Source organism: Madurella fahalii (genome assembly GCF_045866475.1).
Source record: "Madurella fahalii IFM 68171 DNA, scaffold_1, whole genome shotgun sequence".
In the NCBI taxonomy this organism is placed as follows: Eukaryota; Fungi; Ascomycota; class Sordariomycetes; order Sordariales; genus Madurella; species Madurella fahalii.
Genome location: NW_027263971.1, coordinates 9522279 through 9543224, shown reverse-complemented (window position 1 = coordinate 9543224; position 20946 = coordinate 9522279). Strand labels below are relative to the sequence as shown.

Below are 20946 nucleotides of genomic sequence, written 5' to 3'. Positions count from 1 at the left end.
CGACGTTGGATTATCCTTCTGCGAGTGGACGGCAGATCACGGAGCCAAATACCTCGCCATTGCTAGCCGAACGCCAGCTGTTCCTCCAGAGGTGTGCAAGCATCTTCAAAGAAGGGCGTGACGGTTCGAATATTTTCTCTCGATGTTGCAGACATGAAGAATCTGAGAAACGTGCACCAAGAGATCGTTTCGTCTATGCCCCCCGTCGCCGGGGTAGCCAATGCTGCCCTGGTGGTGCGTGACCATCCCTTTGATGGCATGTCTTTTGAAGACTTTGAAGCCGTCTTCAAACCCAAAGTGGTCGGAACCCAGAACCTTGACAGCCTGTTCTTCTCGACACCGCTAGATTTCTTCATTCTTTTCTCGTCAGTCGCAAGCATTGTCGGTAAACCCGCCCAGTCTAGCTACAACGCCGCCAATCTGTTCATGTCGACTCTGGCGATGCGAAGGCGCAAGAGAGGCCTGGCCACGTCGGTCATGCACTTTGGGATGCTCCTTGGGTTCGGTTTTATACACGGACAAGCCGGGCCGACTGTTGAGGCTCGGTTTCGCCAGGACGATTTACCCGCCGTCCCCGAGCCCGAATTTCACGCAATATTTGCTCAGGCAATCCTGTCTGGCCGCCCAGAATCCGGCCTGAACCCCGAGCTCATTGCTGGACTCGGCACCGAGATCAATACCCCCTGGCGTGCCATGCCCCGATTCGGACATTGCCGCATCAAAGGCGAGGAGAGACTCAAGGATGACCCGCACCAGCATCGAGAACAGCCCATTCGGAGCATTCAGGAAGATCTGAAAGGGGCCTCCGACAGCCAAATGGTCTTGTCCATCTTGAAGGTGGCCATTGCTGGCAGAATGAGCTTGGCACTCGGTTCTCCTGGTGAGGGCATAGACGAACATGTCGGACTGATCAGCTTGGGCCTTGACTCGTTGGTTGCCGTCGAGATCCGTTCCTGGCTCCTGAAGATACTGGAAGTTGACGTGCCAGTCTTGAAGTTCTTGAGCGGTGCGTCTTTGAACGATATATGCCATGATGTGTTGAGCAAACTGCCGGATTTCTTAAAGCCATGGGCCAAAGACAAGAACCACGATCACCATCACAATAATGCATACAATGTCGCTTATTCTGGCTATTTCCACGGTCAACTCGACATGGCAAGACTACAAAAGGCTCTCTGGGTGGTTGGAAAACGACATGAGGCCATGCGAAGCGCCTACTTCATGGACAGGTCCACGTCTCGGCCCGTACAGGCTGTGCTTTCTGAGCCCCGCATTATACTGGTGTACAAAACACACTGTGACGACAACCAGATCCAGACTGAAATCGAGAGTGTCAAAGATTTCAAATTTGACATAGAGAAGGGTGTTGTCATGAAAGTAACGGTCATGTCACGGTCACCTTCTCTCCATTTGATATTATTCAGCCATCATCATATTGCGCTCGACGGAATCGCTTGGAGTGTATTCATTGCCGAGCTCGCACAAGAATACTCAGGACGCCTACGCAGCATGCCAGCATCCTCTAGCATCCGGCAGTCTATCGATATGGCGAAAAGGCAGCTGAACACATTCACACCCCAGAGTCTCCACGCCGGTCTTGCCTTTTGGAGGGACACCTACAGAACCATCCCCGAGCCGCTGCCGCTTTTCCCGTTCGCCAAGGTCAAGACTCGCCCGACTGTCAAGGATTACAAGATTAACACTTCTGACGTCAGGCTGCCCAACAACTTGACCAAGCTCGTGGAGAGGGCAGCCTCCAGGATCGGCGTCACCTCGTTCCATTTTTACCTTGCGAGCCTGGCGACATTCCTTGCACGCTGCCCCGGCGTCGATGATGTCGCCATCGGAGTTGTGGACGCAAACAGGACCGAACCGGAAGATATGGAAACCATTGGCTACTTCCACAACATGCTTCCTGTACGCCTCCGGCTTGAGCATTCTGAGCCGTTCGATGCGGTGGCAAGGAGGTCACGCGATGCCGCCTTGGCTGCCCTGGCCCACTCGCAGGTACCTATCGACATGGTTCTCGACGACCTGGCGGTTTCGCGATGGACTAACCATCATCCTCTGTTCCAAGTTGCCATAAACTATCGCAGAGCGCCGCTGAATGAAACCGATTTCGGGGGCGACGGAAAGATCCAATGGGACGGGGCCGTGCCGGGAGGGAATCCATACGATCTGCTCCTCAATGTTGCCGCGACTTCAGATTGGACCTTTGTCTCTCTCATCACGCGGCAGAATCTGTACCGGGTATCTGACGGCGCGCTCCTCTTGAAGTGGTATACGCGCGCCCTGGAAGCCCTGGCTCGGGACCCCAGCTCCGAAGTCGCCAAGTGTCCGATCTCCAACGAGGCCGACATCGCGGATGCCATAGAGCTCGGGCGCGGTACCGATATGGAAGTGCCATGGAATGGCACACTCACTGACCGCGTAGACGAGGTGGCGGCTGAGCTGCCGGACGGGATCGCAATCAAGGACGATGAAGGTCAACCCCTGACGTACGCACAGATGAGCGCCAGATTGATGCAGATAACGCACCAACTACGAACTGTTTCACCCCCACTGGCTCCCGGCTCGCACGTGGCCATGCTTCTCGACCCTGTTGCCGACGCTGTCTGCTGTATTCTTGCCATCCTGCGTCTAGGTGTGGTCTGGATTCCTCTAGACACGCGGAATCATCCGCGACGGATTCGTGCGGCCGTCAAGGAGAGTCGGCCACAAGTCTTGGTCTGCCAAAATGTGACAAAGAACCTGGCACGGCATATTTGCACAGACATGAGCTTTGCATCGATACTAAGTATTGATGATGATGACGGCGATCGTCATGACGAGGACAAGTGCGAGATGCCCATGCCTCAAGACACAGCCAAGGAAAGCAGCAACAGGAACCGTGAGCCGGCGATGATTCTATACACGAGTGGATCCACTGGTGTGCCAAAAGGCGTCGTGCTCACGCATGGTGGCCTGGTGAACCAAATCTACGGGACGACCGCTATCTTTGGGCTTGGGCGCGAGACCACGCTGCAGCAGAGCCCGCTGGGGTTCGACCTGATGCTGGACCAGATCTTCCTAGCGCTATGCAACGGGGGCACAATCGTCATAGTGGGTAAATCTAAGCGAGGTGATCCGGCGCAGGTGGCCGAGCTCATGGTCAGGCACGGCGTCACCTTGACGCACTTTGTGCCGTCCGAATATTTGGCATTGTTAAATTACGGGCATCACATCCTTAAAAAACGCCCACTCGTGGCGCTATGCCATGTCGGGGGGAGAGAAGTTGGGCTGGGAGCTGCGCAGGGCCTTCCGCAAGCTGGGCTGTGATAGCCTGAAGCTGGTCAATGTGTATGGGCCGGCCGAGATCACCCTGGCTTGCGCCAGGGGCATTGTGCCGTACCGCGAGACGAGTGATGTGGACGGCAACAGCAGCGATTACTTCCGTCCGTCGCTAAACTACGGCCTTGAATTACCGACGCTGATATGCATGTCTTGCCCGTCGGCTTTCCTGGCGAAATCTGTATCTCGGGTCCGGGCGTTGGTCTCGGCTATCTCGAACGACCCGAAGAATCCAGCCGCAATTTTATTCAGAGGAAGTCGACCACTGCATCATCCTCGGCCACCAGAATCTACCGCTCAGGCGACAAGGGCAGGCTTCTACCGGACGGCACGCTCGAGGTGCTGGGACGGCTGGATGAAGATGGCCAGGTCAAGATCCATGGCTTCCGCATCGAGCTTGACGAGGTCGCCAACGCCATCGTGCACGTTTCTAACGGTACAATTGTGAACGCTGCCGCTTCCTTGCGACCTGGTGAGCCATCGGGCGTCTTGGTTGCCTTTGTCGTATTCGACGTTGAATTTTCCGGGGACAAGTCCGACTTCATACAGTGGCTCCGATCCAACCTTCCCCTGCCGCTAATTATGAAACCGGCCTTCATCATCCCGACAGATCGGATACCTGCCACTGCCAACTGGAAGACCGACAGGGCCGCCGTAGACAAACTGCCTATCACCGAGCCCGTGGATTCAGGTACGACGGCTGCCCTTGCGCATAGCTTAAGTCCCTGGGAACCTGCTGTAAAGGAAACATGGGAAGAGGTTTTCTCGACTCGAATCGTTCACAGTTCCGGGCTAAACCACAAGCATGCAATCATTCAGCCCAGCTCGGATTTCTTTCAGGCTGGGGGCAGCTCGATCCTGATGATCAAGCTCAAGTCCCTACTCGAGATCAAGTTTGGCGTGAAACTTTCTATGCCTGAGCTCTTCCACGCCAGCACTCTGAGCAACATGGCCACTCTCGTTGAAAATGCTACGGATGCTACCAAAAGACCCGATTCACCATCGATGATGGCACCCTTCTTGAGACCCAGAGGCACCCAGGTGACGATTAACTGGGATCTCGAGATTGCAAGTATGGCAGACGGACTTCCTCAGCCCAAGCTCATCCCCTGGCCGTCCCACCCGAGGCTCTTAAACGGAAACGGGGGCCTCACAGTCGTCTTGACAGGCGCCACCGGATTCATTGGAAGGCACCTTCTGTCGCATCTCATCCAAGAGCCAAGAGTGGCACAGGTGCACTGCCTAGCGATCCAGCCTGATGAGTCCGGAAAACCGCGCCACGTCTCTGTAAGGAGCGACAAGGTCATCGAGTACTCCGGCGACCTCTCAACTCTCGGCTTGGGCCTCCCAGACTCCCAATTCGCGGCCCTGAGCGAGCGCGCCCACGTCATCATCCACAACGGTTCGGACGTGTCTCTGCTGAAGACCTACCAGTCCCTCCGCCGCGCCAACGTCGTCTCGACCCGCACGCTCTGCGAGATGGCCATCCCATTTCGCGTACCCGTTCACTACGTATCAACCGCTTCCGTGGCCAAGGTTGTCCGAAACGACGAGGAAGAGCCGCTTCTTGAAGTCCCCGCGTCGCCCGCTGACCCCAACCTGCTTAACTCGGTCGACGGCTACGCGGCCTCGAAATGGGTCAGCGAGCAGATTCTAGAGAAGGCGGCCGAGGACCACGGACTTCCCGCATACGTCCACCGGCTGGCGCATGTCGTAGGCGACGACGCGTCCGAGCTCGACGCCATCGGCATGCTGACCAAGTATTCGCTATTGCTGCGCGCACTGCCGCGGATCGAGCCGGAGGATGTTACGGGTCAGTGGGACTTTATCATGGTGCAGGACGTGGCGAGGGATCTGGTCGAGTCGGCCATTGAGTCCGCGACCGGTGGTGGTGATCATTCGCTCCAGCATCAAACACGCCAGAGCCTGCGCCCCGTCTTTGTCAACCACTGCAACAATGTCAAGATCTCTCACTTCGAATTTCGAGAATACCTCGAAGGCATGGCTGGAGGGCCCTTACAAGAGATTGCTATGAAGGAATGGCTGGCAGCCGCACGTGAAAGGGGGCTTCATGGGCTCGTACATGAGTTTTTTGCTGCGTTCGCCGAGGGACGAGGTAAAATGGTGCTTCCTATTATTTCCAAGGGTGTCTAGAATGCTACGTTGATAAACAGTTAGATAACTTCTTGTAAGAAAGACACTACCCCTTCTCCTCGTCTGCCAAGGTTTTCAGCCTACTGTATATATTATTAACTTCGTCTCCACTACTGGTTGTTATGGTTAACCTTTAAACCAAAAGAGGCTTGATACAAGTAGAGTAGTAGAGCTAGCTTGGAAGACCCAGTGGAAGCAGGAGCAGACAGACCGACTAACAATCCGACTAACTAACGAAGACCTCCCAATCTCCTTTTACCAGGCAGGGCCCAATGGAGACACTGGGGGTTTACCAAAGCCCAGAGCACACTGCTTACCTAGGTCAGTACAATGGGTCCAAAACGTCCGTGCCCATTCTCCGGTACAATTTACCAAGTTATACCTGTCCTATCTGGTTATAAAAATGCTGTATATATCGACTACGCTAAGCTAGGGATACTACGAAGCCCTCCGATACTCCTCTCCCTTACATATCGCGTCAGGGGTGTCTCTGTCTATTAGACTGGATGCCTAGTAGTTGCGATCGGGCCGAATACCAGCCCAGCTGCGGCGGTGTATGCAGGAGACTGGTTACAAGAGGGTTGGATGGGTCTCCTGGTTCGATATCTCAACTTTTTTCCCTGGCCCGCGAGTTATACACCGCGACCTGGGCTGCAGGGGATATGAATATCAAGCCCGAGCCAGACGGAGGCTACTGCGAGACGGTCCGATTTGGGCGAGTTCGGTAGAGCGGGATGTATGAGGTCTTGCGTAGCGGAGACGAGGAAATAGGTAGCGGAATGAGATAAGCCCAATATGACATAGCCGGTGCTACTGCTAGCTCGCGAGTTACGATGCACGATACCGAAGCGCTGATTGGTCTGAGCGCCTACAGCATGATAGGCGAGCTTTCCCTTCGCTTAAGCGACGGCGAGGCAGACAGGGACCTGGAACGGATTAGGCTGGTATGTAGGACGGTACGTATTCGGTTGTTCGGTGAGATATTGCCTTGTTGTCTAGAAGCGATTCTGCGACCCGACCGTGTCAACACTGCGGTCCGCTCTGATCTGCTCGAGCTGGATCGGCTATCTCCGAATGTCGACCTGGTTTCGTATACGCCTTGCGCCAACGCGACAGACACGAAAGCAGTCTTCAAGTACTACTTCCTCTTCCAGTTCATCCACAAGCTGTGGCACGAAATGAACCTGTGGATGCGCCTCCCCCAACATCCAAACCTTGTACCGTTTGACCGGCTTGTGCTAGACGAACTGCATGGTCGTGTTGTCGGCTTTACCTCCCTTACATCCCCGGCGGCACGATAGGCGAGAACAAGTCACGCACGTTTAAGCTAGAGTGGCTCCGGCAGCTGACTCGCGTGATCGACGACCTGAATCTCAAGTACGGCATCACCCACCAGGATGTAGCCCCTCGGAATCTTCTTGTCAACCCCGAGACGGACGCTCTTATGTTGTTCGACTTCAACTATAGTGGCCGGATCGGTGGCATTGGGTACGGAAAGGACCGAGATGACGTGAAAGGCGTTGTATTTACCCTCTACGAAATCATCACCTGCGACACGCATTCCCGGGATATTCCTCACGATCAACAGAATCCAGCCGACGTCGAAGAGCTTGAGGAGTGGGTGCAGCATCCGGATGTCAAGCTTGACCATTCTGTTTCGGAATACCGCTCGGTATTGAACGAGTGGGTGAAAACGAGGCGGGAAGGGAAACAGATTGCTATCTATACAGAAGCACCTGAGTACATTGACTGGCCGGATTTCCCAACACCACCCGCGAAGGAACAGATATTCTCAGATGTTTGTGGGAACCCCGGTTATTGTGCCCATGGTTGCCATGTATGAGATGCGCCGTGATGAGCGGGAGAAGGGGGTCACGATCTTGAATTGGGAGCGTCCTGCGCAAAACAAGCTTGGAAATGGGAATCTTGTGTTTACAAATGGGCTGTTGGTGCGTAGTACAGAGTGTACAAAGTCGGATGGGCCGAATAACTAGTTAGGCCACCGCCTAGCCCAATAGATTTTGCTTGCCTGCTCCTCAGAAGTGCCTAATAACACGACTCCTGCTGAAAGTGAGGCTTGCCATCGCTTTCCTGGCGATGGTTTCCGGTATATCATGCCCTTGAAAGTTCTTGTATGTGGCGCAGCAAACCAGTGGAATGGTGCGGAAACACACATCTGCACAAACATACCTGTCAAAACAAAGGGAGGGCAATGACGTCCTACGGCCGGGCAGTCAAGACGAACAAGACGGACAAGGCCAGTTCAAAACAACATACGCAGCTTCAACGTTCGAAGCGTTCAACCTAGCAAGTATATTCCTTTCCTTTCGGGTAGCCGTTTCATAACAGTTCTGGACAAGGCCAAGCGCCGAGAATGCGGCGGAAGTGGCTGTGCCGGCGGATACGGCGGTACGAAGTGCGGAGGACAACGATGAAGAGAGTGCAGGCGCTGCTCAGTGCAGGATGCAACATGCAAGAACCTGGAGAGATGGCTGGTCCAGCCTACTCGATTGAGGTATTCCCCACCGAATAGCACTTCGTTCCAGAACGAGCACTGACAAGGTGCTGGGTCAGGTACTTTGGGGTATGAACACCGCCAGTCTGGATCTGCATTTGCTGCCTGGAATTCCCAGTTGGAATGCAGTGTTGGAAACATGGCTCGCATCAGGTAAGGTAATGGTTCTCGGAGTTATCGATGGTTGTGAGGATCTACGGATCATACCTTATTGAACCAACGTTTCCGTACCTCTTTCCTCTTGCTGTTATAGCTCAATTGCTGCGGGATTTATCTAGGCCTACATTCTGGTGACCTCGCGCGTGCACCGTTGTTCATCTGACTGACAGCCCAATCATTCCCTTTCCTGCAACGTTTGACTCGTCCAGTGGCGCTAGGCCTATCAGTCGCTCACCCCATCGGCGCACGTAGGTTGCGTGTGTTCCCACCGCTCTTTGCGTTGCTTCAGGGCTTGGGGATTGGCCTGCATCACTGCCTGTTTGACGCGGACTTGTCAGGCCGTAGGTATGCAACCAGAAAGACTGTGGCCATGTGCAGCTCGCCGTACGTGGGGCCGGTTCCTTGGTTTCTCCTCTGCTTAGGGGTGGGCCGTGGCTGGACTTCACACAAGGCACAGTGCATACAATACTCACTGCGCTGCACCTGGCTATGCACATCTTGAGGCCTGCCACGTCCCTCCTCTCACAGGATCTCGAAGAGCCTCTACATGATTCTCTAGAGATCAAACATTGCCACTCGTAGCTCTTGTAACTACCGGATTAGTCTGCGCCTTGCCTAATCCGCGCACGCGATGGACAATGCACCTCCACTATCCTGTCAACCAGTCGCTCCAACAAATGGACGAGAACTCCTGACTCTTTGGGGACCGGATCCTCCTCACCCGGCAAGCCTCGCCACCGCCTGGTGGCCCATTCTGGGAGGATGGGAACGGGTTTTACTACGTCGTTTCGGAGCCGCCGAGCCCTCTGCCTCCGTGTCGACTATTGCCGGCGGAGAGCCACATCCAGAAACTTTATGATGCAGGCGACGTGTCGGCGGTTTGGAGGGTTGGTGATGCCATCCGCAAAGCCAAGAAATACCCGGATCCGAATATGACGTGGGAGCACGCCACGTTGAATTATCTCCACAACAAATGTCCGCTTGGGCAGCTCAGCTTTGCCGTCCCAAACGTCATCCACCATGTACAGAGCAAGGACCGCCACTTCCTCATCCAGAGCCGTATACCTGGCGAGACCCTTGCCGAGGCCTGGCCTTCGATGGACGAGAACACGAAGGAGTACTTCGTCTCGCGGATCGCGGGCATCTGCACGGAGCTAGCAGTTTGGACAGGCAAGGGCATCCACGGTATCGACGGACGGAATCTGTCGGATCTCTATCTCACGCCTCGTCACAGTATCGAAGACATGAGTCCTCAGAATTTCCTCCGGAATTGCACTACCCTCGGATGTAATTGTTCCATATTCGTCTTCTACCAATGCAATCTAGGGCCTGGGAATATAATAGTGGATCCTGGAAAGAGATCTCTTGGTGTATTTGATTGGGAAATGGCTAGGTTTGTTCCTCTGGAATGGACAAGGACAAAGATATGCGTTTCAAGCGGATTGGATCTCTATGGCGATGACGACGACTCGGGAGCTGGGGTAAGATGGATTTCCCGAAATCGCGGATCGATGGATGGCTTGGTTTATGAATCATGGGAATCAAGAAGCGAAGTAGCGAAGGTGCAATTATTGAAGTGGAAAGTAAGACCTTCTGTCAGTGGCCACTCAAAACTCGTCTCTTCCATGGAGATGAAGAATAACCCGCAGTCCCCACTCGGTGCCTACCACTTACCATAGATGAATTCAACGCAAACTGCCTTAGTTGATCTCCACTTACCCTAAATATCCAAGTCGGGCTGTGGCGCATGACCTTTGTCAGGTACTAGGAGTACTGGACGAATGAGCGACAGTTGAGTCCGTAACAGCAGGCAGGCCGCATCTGCGGTGTCGCCAATTCTCCACGCGTTCTGTTTGTGCAGAATAATAAACAGACACCGAAAGTTAGAGCCAATAGTTTACCGTTCGACCCATACAAAGAGTTGAGAGAAGCCGGATTCGAACTAATAGCCTATACAGCATACATACAAACTTTCAGACATAGCACAGCCTCACTACGCCATCCCCCCTAAAACACTTTATTATACAGTACCCAATACCACTAAAGCCTAAAACCTATCCAAGGACAGAAATTCAAACCCACTGGGACCTTAGCCTTGTATTACTGGGTTAAGTCCCCCGGAACCTCAGGCTATTAAAGAAGGTTTGGGCTAGTTATTAGATTCAGATTGCTTAATAGAATATAACCTAGCTCGACAGCTGAAACTAGATGCTGAAGAGGTTGAGGAGAGAAGGAGATAGTTGTTACGTAGTAGGAACCTAGATGGACCAGACAACCAGGATCCTAGGGGTTATATGTTCCTAGGATTCTGGAATCGCCCCTGGACACTAACCCATTCCTGTCATATATTGGGCACTCGTACTCTCTGATATAACGTGTCTTATAAGCAAGCGGTATATATAAGCGAGCGGTACACTTTCCACTATCTACCTACAACTATCTTAAATTATAACACAACTACTAGGAAATAACAATAACTGAACTAGAAATAGATGAATCAGACGATTCTCCAGCCTCCTGACATGTACGTATATTATGGCCAGGCTTGCTGCACAGACTACAGCACCGAATCTTCGTACCAAATCCCCCTGCACTACCACTATTTTAGAGTCTTTCATAGATTACCTGCTCACCTACAGCCTTTTGATCCAGTAGATCCTGTGCTTCTTGTACGGTAAGAGACCTTCCAAGCCGTATATGTATCTTTTTAGCTCTCCGTCGCTTACTAAGCTCCTTATTGGCCTTTCGTAGTGCCGAGACCTCTGTACGTAAAAGGGCCACTTCGTACATCACAGCCATCGTACCTTTGGCTAGTTGGTCTACAGAAGCTAGTATAGGTGTCGGAGAACTGCCTTGGTGGTTGGATATCCGGCCTTTGATAAGGTTTTTCTGTGAGGTGGCCTCTCGGAGGTTTTGTGGTGTTTGAGATTGCCAAGGTAGTGCTGTACCTGGCTGCGAGATTGGTGGAGTTGGGGTTCGGAGACGTATATTGTGAGGGTCAAGGACCCAAGGGTAGTAGGACCAGAGTGCCTGGGTACGAGCAGTGCACGCGCAACGTAGGAGCAGAGTGCTCGTTAGGGGTAGGATGGTGGTGTAAAGGGGTTGTTCTGGGAACACGTTGAGGGAGATGGACCACGATGTCTTGGTACCGAAAAGACCTAGACCAGCGGGCGATATCTTGGTGAACAGCCTCCTATCAATTACACAGAGACTGATCCTTGCGGATCAGAAGTGCCCCGCGTGAGAGAGTTCCCTCACGGGGTTCTTATCTATCCTGTATCGTGACATCATCCAGCATCATTCGGCGGGTCCTCCTGACCTTCGTCTGGAGACTCTCGTTACACACAGTTGCTAGGATGGCGCCCAGGGGCTGGAACTTGCTGTAGACCCATTTTTCTTTTGCACCATAAGTAGGGCCATTGCTCCCTAGACAGGACAATCAATTCAGCACTCTTTTCTACACCTGTTGCGGGCTTAATTGACGAGCTTTCTTTGGATGTAAATTAATCTCGCTCTGATCAGAGGCAGCTCTATCTATACATGTTGTTTGACCTTATTTAGATTACAAGGACCTAATTTGTAGTAGTATCGGCTAGCCTGTCTTGTCTATCTCGTCTGTCTAGCATTTGGCTGTCTTTGCCTTCCCCCTTGTTTTGATGGGTATACGGGTGTAGATGTGTGTTTCTGCACCTTTTTAAAATTCGCCTAACGTAATGTATAATCTTAATCGGGCCCCTAGTTGGCTTCCCCCTTCCATGCTCTTCAACGGGCCTTCATTCAGCCAATATGCGAGGCGGACAAACTAGGTAAAGCATGCACTGGTTGCGTGAAATACCAACAATATATGCCCCAGGTGCTGCTACAAAACCTGCTCAAATCCCCTCGAAGCCCCCACATTTGGCATCTCAGCCAATCTCCTCCGTGTGACCCTAGCCAATGGGAACGTTATCGAGTTAAAGTTCCTGGTTCTGATACCGCCTTGTCGAGTCGCAGAAATGTGTAATACGTACCTGCGGAATACCAAAATTGCGGATGCGCCTGGGCTGGAAACCTTCTCATATCAACTCATGCGGCTAACAAGAAGAGGGCGTCTTGAGCTGTGCATACATAACACCGGGGGAGGAACTTTGAACTTGATCCACTTCCGGTTTCTGCATCCACCCGACACAACCAACCAACGCTGCACCTGTGAATCCGATCCCAACTAGCAACTGGACGCTGGTGTCTCCAGTGGGCCTTGTGCGACCATGAAGATCTCGTCGGCTCCCGGTTGGCTGGCGCTGACCGGGCTTTCGGCAGGCCGTGCCGCTGCCGAGTTGCTCATCGGTTACGGCAACATGCCTTACGATCCGCTCTGTGCTGAGTCGTGTCTCCGATCACTCACGACTTACACGTTAGACTGCACCCACACGGGCGGCGGCCACGGCCACGGCCACGGCCACGGTCCGGCGACGTCGCCTGAATGCTTCGCTAGCAGTACTCCGTTTCTGACCACGGTCGCCTGGTGCATCAACACCAAGTGCGCCGAATATAATGTCGCCGTTTCCAAGTTAGAATCCTTTTGGGAGCAGTGGGTCACCGGGAACAGGAGTGTCGCCGCGAAATGGACCTACTCAGTGGCCCTCACCCACATCGATCCCCGGCCGCCCACGCACCACCTCGGTGACGCCGACACGATCCTGAACGTCACCTCGATTGTCTCACCCAGCGCATACTTGAGGCAGTGGAACGTTCTTGGAATGGTCGTTCGTGAGAACGTAGTCGAATCGACCTACAGGTACGGGACCGACGCCTATTCCCCCCCCTTTCCCCAGTTACTGAACTAGGGCGTTCGTTCAGTATCATTATCTTTGTCATGGCGGTTGGGATCCCAATAGTCTTGACGTGGCTCAGGTACATGCCGTTTGCGAGTGCCCTCTTGGACAAGGTGAGCCTCCACCGGTCCCTTGCTGGAAAGATACTTGTCTCGTTGAGAGCGGCCCTAATTCCCACCACGGCGCATCAGATCAAACCATACCTTGTCTACCCGAGTCTCATTGGCAGGTATCATGTCAAACCGCTTCCGTTCCTCCTCGGCAACGCCCCGACAGTAGGTCAAGGCATCTACATCACGGTCTTCGGCGTTCTCAGCGCGGTCCTTGCCGCCGTCGGCTACCAGTCCGGGCAGCCGAACGCGTGGTTCGACAGCCAGTGGAAGGAAATTTCCGCCTACGTCCTGTACCGCACCGGGACATTGGCGTTCATGCTCCTCCCCATCGTCTTTCTCTTCGCGTCGAGAAACAACGTCCTGCTCTGGCTGACTACTTGGTCTCACTCAACCTATCTCTTGTTACACCGCTGGGTCGCCCGAGTTTTCATGCTATACGTTGTCATTCACTCCATAATTGGCCTGCGAGTTTACGCTCACTACGCCCAGACAGAGTGGTGGATCTGGGGGGCCGTGGCTACCCTCGCTACCGTCATGCTCGCTATCGGCAGCGGGTTGTACGTGCGGGCGGCGCAGTACGAGCTCTTCCTAATCTGTCACATTGTGCTAAGCGTCTTTGTCGTTGTCGGGTGCTGGTACCACCTCTTCGGGTGGTATGCCAGCATGGGTATGTCCCTCACCGACACATGGGCGTACGAGCTCTGGCTTTACTTTGCCATGGCCGTGTGGTCTTTTGACAGGCTCTTCCGAGTGGGCCGCGTGTTGAAGAACCGCGCCCGAAGGGCACAGGTAACCGACCTGGGTCACGGTTACTTCCGTGTCGACATCCACGGCATCCGCTGGGGTTCGGCGCCCGGCCGGCACGCCTACGTGTGCTTCCCGACGCTGGACCCCCTGCGGCCCTGGGAGAACCACCCGTTCTCTGCCATCCCGACGCCGATTCTTCCGCATCGCGGCACTCCCCGGATCGGCAAGGATGAGGAGAGTCAGCAGTGCACGGCGCTCGCGAAGAAGCCGTCCAACGATCATTCCAATGTCGGCATCACGTTCTTTATCAAACAGTCGACCGGTATCACAAAGCGGCTACGGGCACATAGCAGCCTCCTTACGCTCCTGGACGGGCCCTACTCTAACGGCCACACGGGGCCTGTCCTACGCTGCGACCGTATCTTGCTCATTGCGGGGGGTATCGGTATTACTAGTGTCCTGCCTTGGGCGTACCAGCACTGGAACGTGAAGATGGTGTGGAGTGTTTCCGAGTCGGCCCGGTGTCTAACCGAAGCTATTGACCTGAGCGGGTTCGCGAACAGCGAAGTAAGGGTGGGCCGTCGGTTTGACGTCGATGAGCTGGTCGATGGGGAGGCCGTTACCGGCTGGAATAGGGTTGGCGTGGTGGTGTCCGGGCCAGGGTCGCTTTGTGACGACGTCAGGGCCGCCGTCGCCAGGGCCGGAAGGCGAGCGAAAGCCGTGTTTGAACTGGAGGTGGATGCGTATTCGTGGTGAAGACGACGGCCCAGTAAGCAACCTAAGATGATGTTTTGGCATCTTTTTATTTCTTTCTTTCTCGTCGACCAAAGTATTGTAGGTAGGAAACCTCGTGCCATGCTGCCTGTTGCAGTTTTTGATCCTTGGAACATGTCCTATTTTCGAGGTATGACTAACAAAGAATTGCGAGCGTCACTAATTCACTCTCGGTAAAGCTACACGGATTCCAACGCATCGGTTAATTAATTCCTAATGGCTGCCATTAGGGCAGATCATTGCTGATGGCCGCGGTCCGGGTGCCGTAACACGCCCTGAGTCCCGACGACTCGCCGGTTAGGACGGTAGATTAGACATGTACTCCAATGACCCCACCATTTTCCGGCTGCGAGCATCAGCCAACTTATGTACGATCGCGATCCATGCACCTACATCGGCAGCCCAAATGTTAGGCCGTGCATGTATTAGAGCTTTTAGTACCTTAGCCAGAGGACAAACTCAAACTCTCTATTGTTTCCTCCATGTTGTCGTGTTGCTGATAGCTTGTGTCATGGCGCTTTAAAAATGGGCGCGTATGAATCTCAACAAGCTCCCTATCGCGATAACCACCGGACCGCTCCGGGCGTGATGTCGAGCAGCTGCATGACTGCACCGGTTAAGGCCACTGATAACGTAACGCCAGTGCGGAAGAGGGCGGCGGCACCTCGTGAACGCTGTAGAAGTTGGGAAGATCATGGAAAACACGTGCAGGACCATACATGACTGGCTCGGTTGTCATATCGTCACTGCCACTGGCTGCCCAACACTCTTCAAAGGATAGCATATGTCTAAATCAATCCTCAAGCCAGTATAATTGATGAGCTCTATTTAGCATTATTTTCATTGCGCCAGCAAGACTACCTGTACTGTACTTTTTGGACAACGCCCGGTTCAAACTGAAGCGCTGCGGTTCGCCGAGCTTCACCCGACAACCCCCTTTGACGATTCACGCGCACAGAGCCAAAAGATCGCCGGCGGCGTCGGCATAGCCGAGAACTAGAAGATAGTGTGTATAGATGAACTTGACATTCCCCCCTGGGGAATGGAGAACATCAAGGCAAGCACGATTGAGATTAGGTACACCAACTTCCTAAACGGCCAGACTATCATCGATGACTAATTCGGTCTGAATAGACTAGAAAGTGCGAGATAGTAATACATCATGTGGTATTCATGTGATAAACGTGATGCCAAGTCTTACCCTGAGTACTGTTAGGAGGTGGGGGGGAGTGAGAGCTCCGTCGGCGTCTGTGTCCGTTTATGTAACCTTTGGGTTGGTTCCGGTAAATCAAGTCAAACCAAGCCAAATCGAGCTTTAAGTCTTGACTCTTGGACCAATAAACCAAACTCGCCTCTCCGTTATCTTCTATTTAATTTAATTTGTTGCGCCTTGGCCTTTACTACGATGGGTCTATGTTCTTCCGTTCCTGGCATCCCTCTGATAAGATCCCAAGTTGGGTCTCACCGCGTCCCTCATAACTCTACCGAATCCAAAAATGGCCGAGTTACATGCTGGGTTGCGTGTCAAATGCAGCTTCGCCAAACCATGTCTCCGGATCGCCTGTCGTTAAAGGATACATGGCTCCAAAGTCCCCGCCGGGCGCGCCCATATCCTGATATGTGGGCAGCTGTTCAAGGGGAACAGGAGAAAACTGGTCCTGTGGCAAATCGTATGTCACAGTGTCAATGCTGCGAGGCCCGAATCCCACATCTCGATCAGCCGCTGCCAGCCACGCGTCCTTATCAGGAATTCTTGGGGGCTCTGGTGGTCCGAGAAAGCGGCCGCCATAGCCCCCAGTGTGGGGTTGAGGCGCAACAAGGCCGGATTCTCTTAACGACCGAAGGAACCGTCTTGTCTTGTCATTGAAACCCTCCATAACCACATCCACTGCGATCTGGGTGTTAGGCGCCTCCTCGCCAGATGTGGCAAGAACTTCAGCGGACCCTGCGCGTACCATGGAATTTGCAGATTGCACAAGCGCGTCACCCATCCCTTTCCGGACCAGAAATGGCAGAGAGGAGCGGAGAAGTGATGCGTATGCTTCCACCGCCGCCGTTATGTCAGGCTGCTGGTTTGGAGGTTTTTCGACAACTTGCAGGGTCAGCACCTCACAGACAGTGGGTAAGACGTCGGGGCTTACCCACATGGCGTGGATGGAGGTGGACGGCCAGGGAAAATGATGCGCCACATATTGAACCATTTTAATTCCTCGTCAGAGCCTGGCTGGGGTCGCCGTCTCAGTAGATCCTCGATCGGCCTGCTAATGCCACAGACCAAAACGGACGGTGCGGTACCGACAGTCTCACAGCGATCGTCTTCTTGCTGATGTTTGTCGAGTTCGTGATGCTTGTTAAATAGTCTGTGGCATCTGCCGCAGTGGATATGACGGTGTTTGCGGTATACGTGTTCCCTACGATAGACCGGCCGCTCAGTTAGCAGCTACGTCATTCCAATTAGCAAGGTGTACGCGATCATACTTTACTCGGCGAACCTCAATCCACCCTTTCGCACAAGCACCAAATTTGTCAGGATCTGCCTTATGGAGTGGGCAAGCCCAGCGCTGACCCGAAGACGAGTTTCGAGAGTTTCGAGGATTTTGAAGGAGCGCAGTGGTCTGGCGCCCATTGACCGCCACTTGCTCCTGCACGATCTCCATTGCAAAGGTCTTCCCGGAAGTTTAAAGCTCGTGCCTCACGCGAATGGCAATTGGAGGAATCCACATCTCTGTGGAAGAATGCGGACGACACGGATCGAAAATAAAGTCCTGCGTGAAAGAGCTGCGAGTAGTCGGGGGTTGCATTGGCGTGCCATTTGCACTTTCGGCCCCATCAAACTGGGCAATGCGCTGACTCCTGGTGCGGGGGGAATGCACCGAGTGCAAAAGCGTGCCATTCGCTCCCACTGGCCAATCTCAAGCCCTTCCATGCCGGCAAGCTTTCCCGTGATGGCCCGTGCGCTTGGTGATTCTCCTGTGTGCTCACGAGGGGCAGGCAAGGCGGCGGTCCCGTTATCGTCCAATCATTGGGTGTTGGCAATTTTGAGGCTGCCGAACACCCCTGAAGATGCAGGGTCTAAGTACTGGAGAAGGTCAGTTAACTTGAACAGCTAGACATGGCGTCTTGCACGACTAACGGCCAACATGGACTCTGACCCTAGTTCCCTGTCAGTCCTTGCTACTTGCTCGATGACAACCGCGTCCCGAACTTCGTGGCAGGTGTCTTCAAGCGGCATGAGTCGAAATGGATGTTGGTCGATTTATGGTCTGCAACTTGTTCAGCGACAGGACAGGACAAACAACTGGGGCATTGTTGGTAGACCTTACTCGTGATGAAGGTTTGGTATGCTTACCAAGGCATTTCGCCTCGGCGATGAGATGGGAGCGTGAATTTGGACGGCTAGAAATGATCGGGCAACACCGATGGGACTCGCGTAGTCCATATATGAAAGGCATTCCTTTGGCAACGGAGCTTGCCATATGCAGCTACGAGCACGGAACTTCCCGCCCACAACTGCCCCCCGGAACTTGCCTGGCCACTCGCAGGCCCGAAGGCACCGGTTAGCGTGGCTTGGATTCTGTGTTCCGGTTGCTTGTCACTTCGAAACATTCCACAAAGCGCTTCCCTGTCTGATTAGCTGGTCGCATTGCGCGTTCCACAATGCGCATTCCCCACACGCGCATTCCCCGCGCGCTCTCATTCCACTTGCGCCGCAGTTGGCATTTGGCCGTCAAAATGGGAATCTCAGTGTTCTGAGGTAGCCGTACTACGTCAGTTTTGGGCCTGCTCTAGAGGAATTCGCTGTGACGCGTCACAGCGAAAAAGTGACCTCTGGACCCCAGATTTTTAGCGCCTTGGATGACAGGATCAGGCCAATGTACAGTACTTTACCTGCTAGGGCTTGTGATGCTATTTACTACGTTCTGAAATATACGCTATAAAAAAAAAAACGAAAATAATTGATATTTCAAAAGAATTGAAATAACTAGTAGAATCTGGTCTATACAAGGTAACTATCAATCCTATATTTTTCTTCCCGTTTTTCAATGTAGTAATGGTGGATTTTTATATACTTTTGTTCTGTTGTGACGCGTCACTGCGTCTGAAATTAGCAGCCAAAACTAGGTATCTTGGTGCTACTGTTCATTGCGTCTCTGTTTGCACTGTTCTTTTGAGGGACTGTTACGCCCTGTGAGTCAGGACCATCTCGTCAGCTCTCCAACCAGGGCAGGTCAATGTACGTGCGTGGGTTTGCGGTTTTTTTTTTTTTTTTTTTTGGTTTTTTTTTTTTTTTTGGGGGGGGGGGGGGGGGGGGTTTCTTTCCTCCCTCATTTTTTGTGGCTTTTGGGCTCAAACGTGCTCAATAGTCCCTGTCACCGACATCCAACATTAAGAATCTATACCAGGAACCGCCAGCACCAGCTGGCGGTTCCTCTTCTATAGAGCGCGAATGCCCTTTGTGCGTGGGTTTACCTTTCGACATGGCAGACGGGGACATATAATTATTATGCGGAGGTTGTCGAAATATAGAAGAATGCAGCCTTGTCCCACGACAGACAGCCATTAGAAACTGGAAAGACGGCTTAAGACCAGGTGGGAGGATTTTGTTTGACCTTCTGGTCCCAGACCGCGGTCGGTTGTGACTTACTGGTAGGCTCTTCTTAATGATACAGTCCTGCACCCAGGGGCTCAAAGTTGGCAATTCAAACCCTGACAACTGCATGTCGAGGGCCGCGAGGCTGTGGCTGGAGCACCAAAGGGTCGCATGATTTTGCGGTATAATCGATCATAGGTATAGTGCAGAATCTGGCCAGAAGCACATACCACAGCTACGGCTGAAGTCACATATTATGTGCGCCGTATAATAGTGAAGGCTGTGCTTATTGGTTGCGATCTTGTCCCCAGTAAAATGGTACGGAAGAAGCAGACACACCAACGACCTGTTAATACTATTGTGGCTTTCAGCAATGTTCCATCGGAGGTTTGACCCTCGGTGGAAGAGCATAGTTATTGGTTCCATCTGGAGAAAAATAGTCCTTATCGCTATGGTGCAGCTGAAATTGACTGGGGATGGCTGCGAAAGGCTGGACGTATTCTGCCCAACCTAGCTGCGTCGGCAATGGCAACAAACAATAAAACCAAGCCGCAAAGCTTCCTTGGTCCGGGAGGCTTCGCAACATCGCAGAGCCTTATCTACGAGTACAGGTATGAGCGCCGCCTAACACGAGACACTAACTAAGCAATACCCTGAACCTCCCTAGAAAATCCGCCACTTTGTCTTCTTCTCTCCCTCGGCCTTTAGCACGCCCTCTACCAATACCTTTGGCAGCATGAACTAGCAATTCCGGCAATGGATTCCTTCATGATACTCATTGCCTTGGCCAGTGCCGTTGTAGTTGCCGCGCCGCGCCTCGCCTCGCCTCGTCGGTGATGCTCCCTCCTTCGCTCGTCACGCCACCGCCATCCTATCCAGTAGGGGATGCGTTTCTCGACCCGCTAGGAATGAGCCTCATAAAACGCCAGCCCGCTAGATGATGCTGCAATCCAGTTCGAAAGGAGGCAAGGCGCGCAAACGTGCGCTTTAATCAGTGGAAGCCCGGGCCAATTCCCTTCCTCCTAATATACTTCGCCGTTGCTGACATATACATGTCCTAGGTGCGCCGTTGTACTGCACTGTTAGCGTCTCATGCACCACCATCATACAGCTAAACTGGTTGGGGTTCGGATGCTGTGTACCAGGCCAGCCCTGTGCGGTGGAAACTGACTGCGTCCCCTACACCATGATAGAGTCATGTGCCAACGACCTCAATTGTCAAGCCATATATTCCTTGTTAAATGGCGAGATATCAACAACAACGCAAAGAAGGCAACAAAGTGGGAAATTTTGGTGTTGTTGCAAAGAGCTAACTAAGGTGGCTGCCCACAACTGCGCCAAAGGTTGTGAGCCTGTCACAGCGCCCAACACATGAGAAGTAACCGAGTCAATATGGAATGCAGGCCGACGCAATGCTGACGCGCCCTCGCAGCGACAACCCCCTACTTTCCTAGGGTTGACCAGACATAGGTTGGCGTATTTTCACTGGCGACTAATTACCTCAGGTACCGACACTACATCAACATACGATGATTTCTTGACAACTTTGAACGAGCGGACGAGGAACGCCGTACGGCCGCATCGCAATTCCCCTGGCATGCTAGGAATCGGGGCATAGGCTTCGACTAATAAACGCTTGTTGATGCTTCTAGAGGCTTGAGTCTGCTGACCCGAAAAATTCAACTTCCTCCTGATCCAACCCCCGGCTCCCCAACACCAAAAAGAAACACCAAAAGAACTCACTAGCTT

At 53.1% G+C, this 20946-nt stretch overlaps 4 protein-coding genes across 4 annotated transcripts; 3 read left to right on the top strand and 1 right to left on the bottom strand.

The window, feature by feature from the left end:
* Positions 1 to 153: 153 nt before the first annotated feature.
* Positions 154 to 3318, top strand: MFIFM68171_02570 (uncharacterized protein; the record flags this gene model as incomplete). Its single annotated transcript, XM_071057992.1, has 1 exon — positions 154 to 3318. The coding sequence occupies one exon, from the start codon at positions 154 to 156 to the stop codon at positions 3316 to 3318; it is 3165 nt and encodes a 1054-aa protein (XP_070914093.1).
* A 156-nt stretch (positions 3319 to 3474) lies between these two features.
* On the top strand, positions 3475 to 5484 carry MFIFM68171_02569 (Acetyl-CoA synthetase-like protein; the record flags this gene model as incomplete). The annotated part of the gene is made up of 1 exon (XM_071057991.1): positions 3475 to 5484. The coding sequence occupies one exon, from the start codon at positions 3475 to 3477 to the stop codon at positions 5482 to 5484; it is 2010 nt and encodes a 669-aa protein (XP_070914092.1).
* Positions 5485 to 6811: 1327 nt separating this feature from the next.
* Positions 6812 to 7135, bottom strand: MFIFM68171_02568 (uncharacterized protein; the record flags this gene model as incomplete). The annotated part of the gene is made up of 1 exon (XM_071057990.1): positions 6812 to 7135. The coding sequence occupies one exon, from the start codon at positions 7133 to 7135 to the stop codon at positions 6812 to 6814; it is 324 nt and encodes a 107-aa protein (XP_070914091.1).
* A 5270-nt stretch (positions 7136 to 12405) lies between these two features.
* Positions 12406 to 14588, top strand: MFIFM68171_02567 (Ferric oxidoreductase domain-containing protein; the record flags this gene model as incomplete). Its single annotated transcript, XM_071057989.1, has 3 exons — positions 12406 to 12935; positions 12998 to 13085; positions 13164 to 14588. 3 exons carry the CDS (start codon positions 12406 to 12408, stop codon positions 14586 to 14588), a joined length of 2043 nt encoding a protein of 680 aa, XP_070914090.1.
* Between the last annotated feature and the right edge of the window lie 6358 nt (positions 14589 to 20946).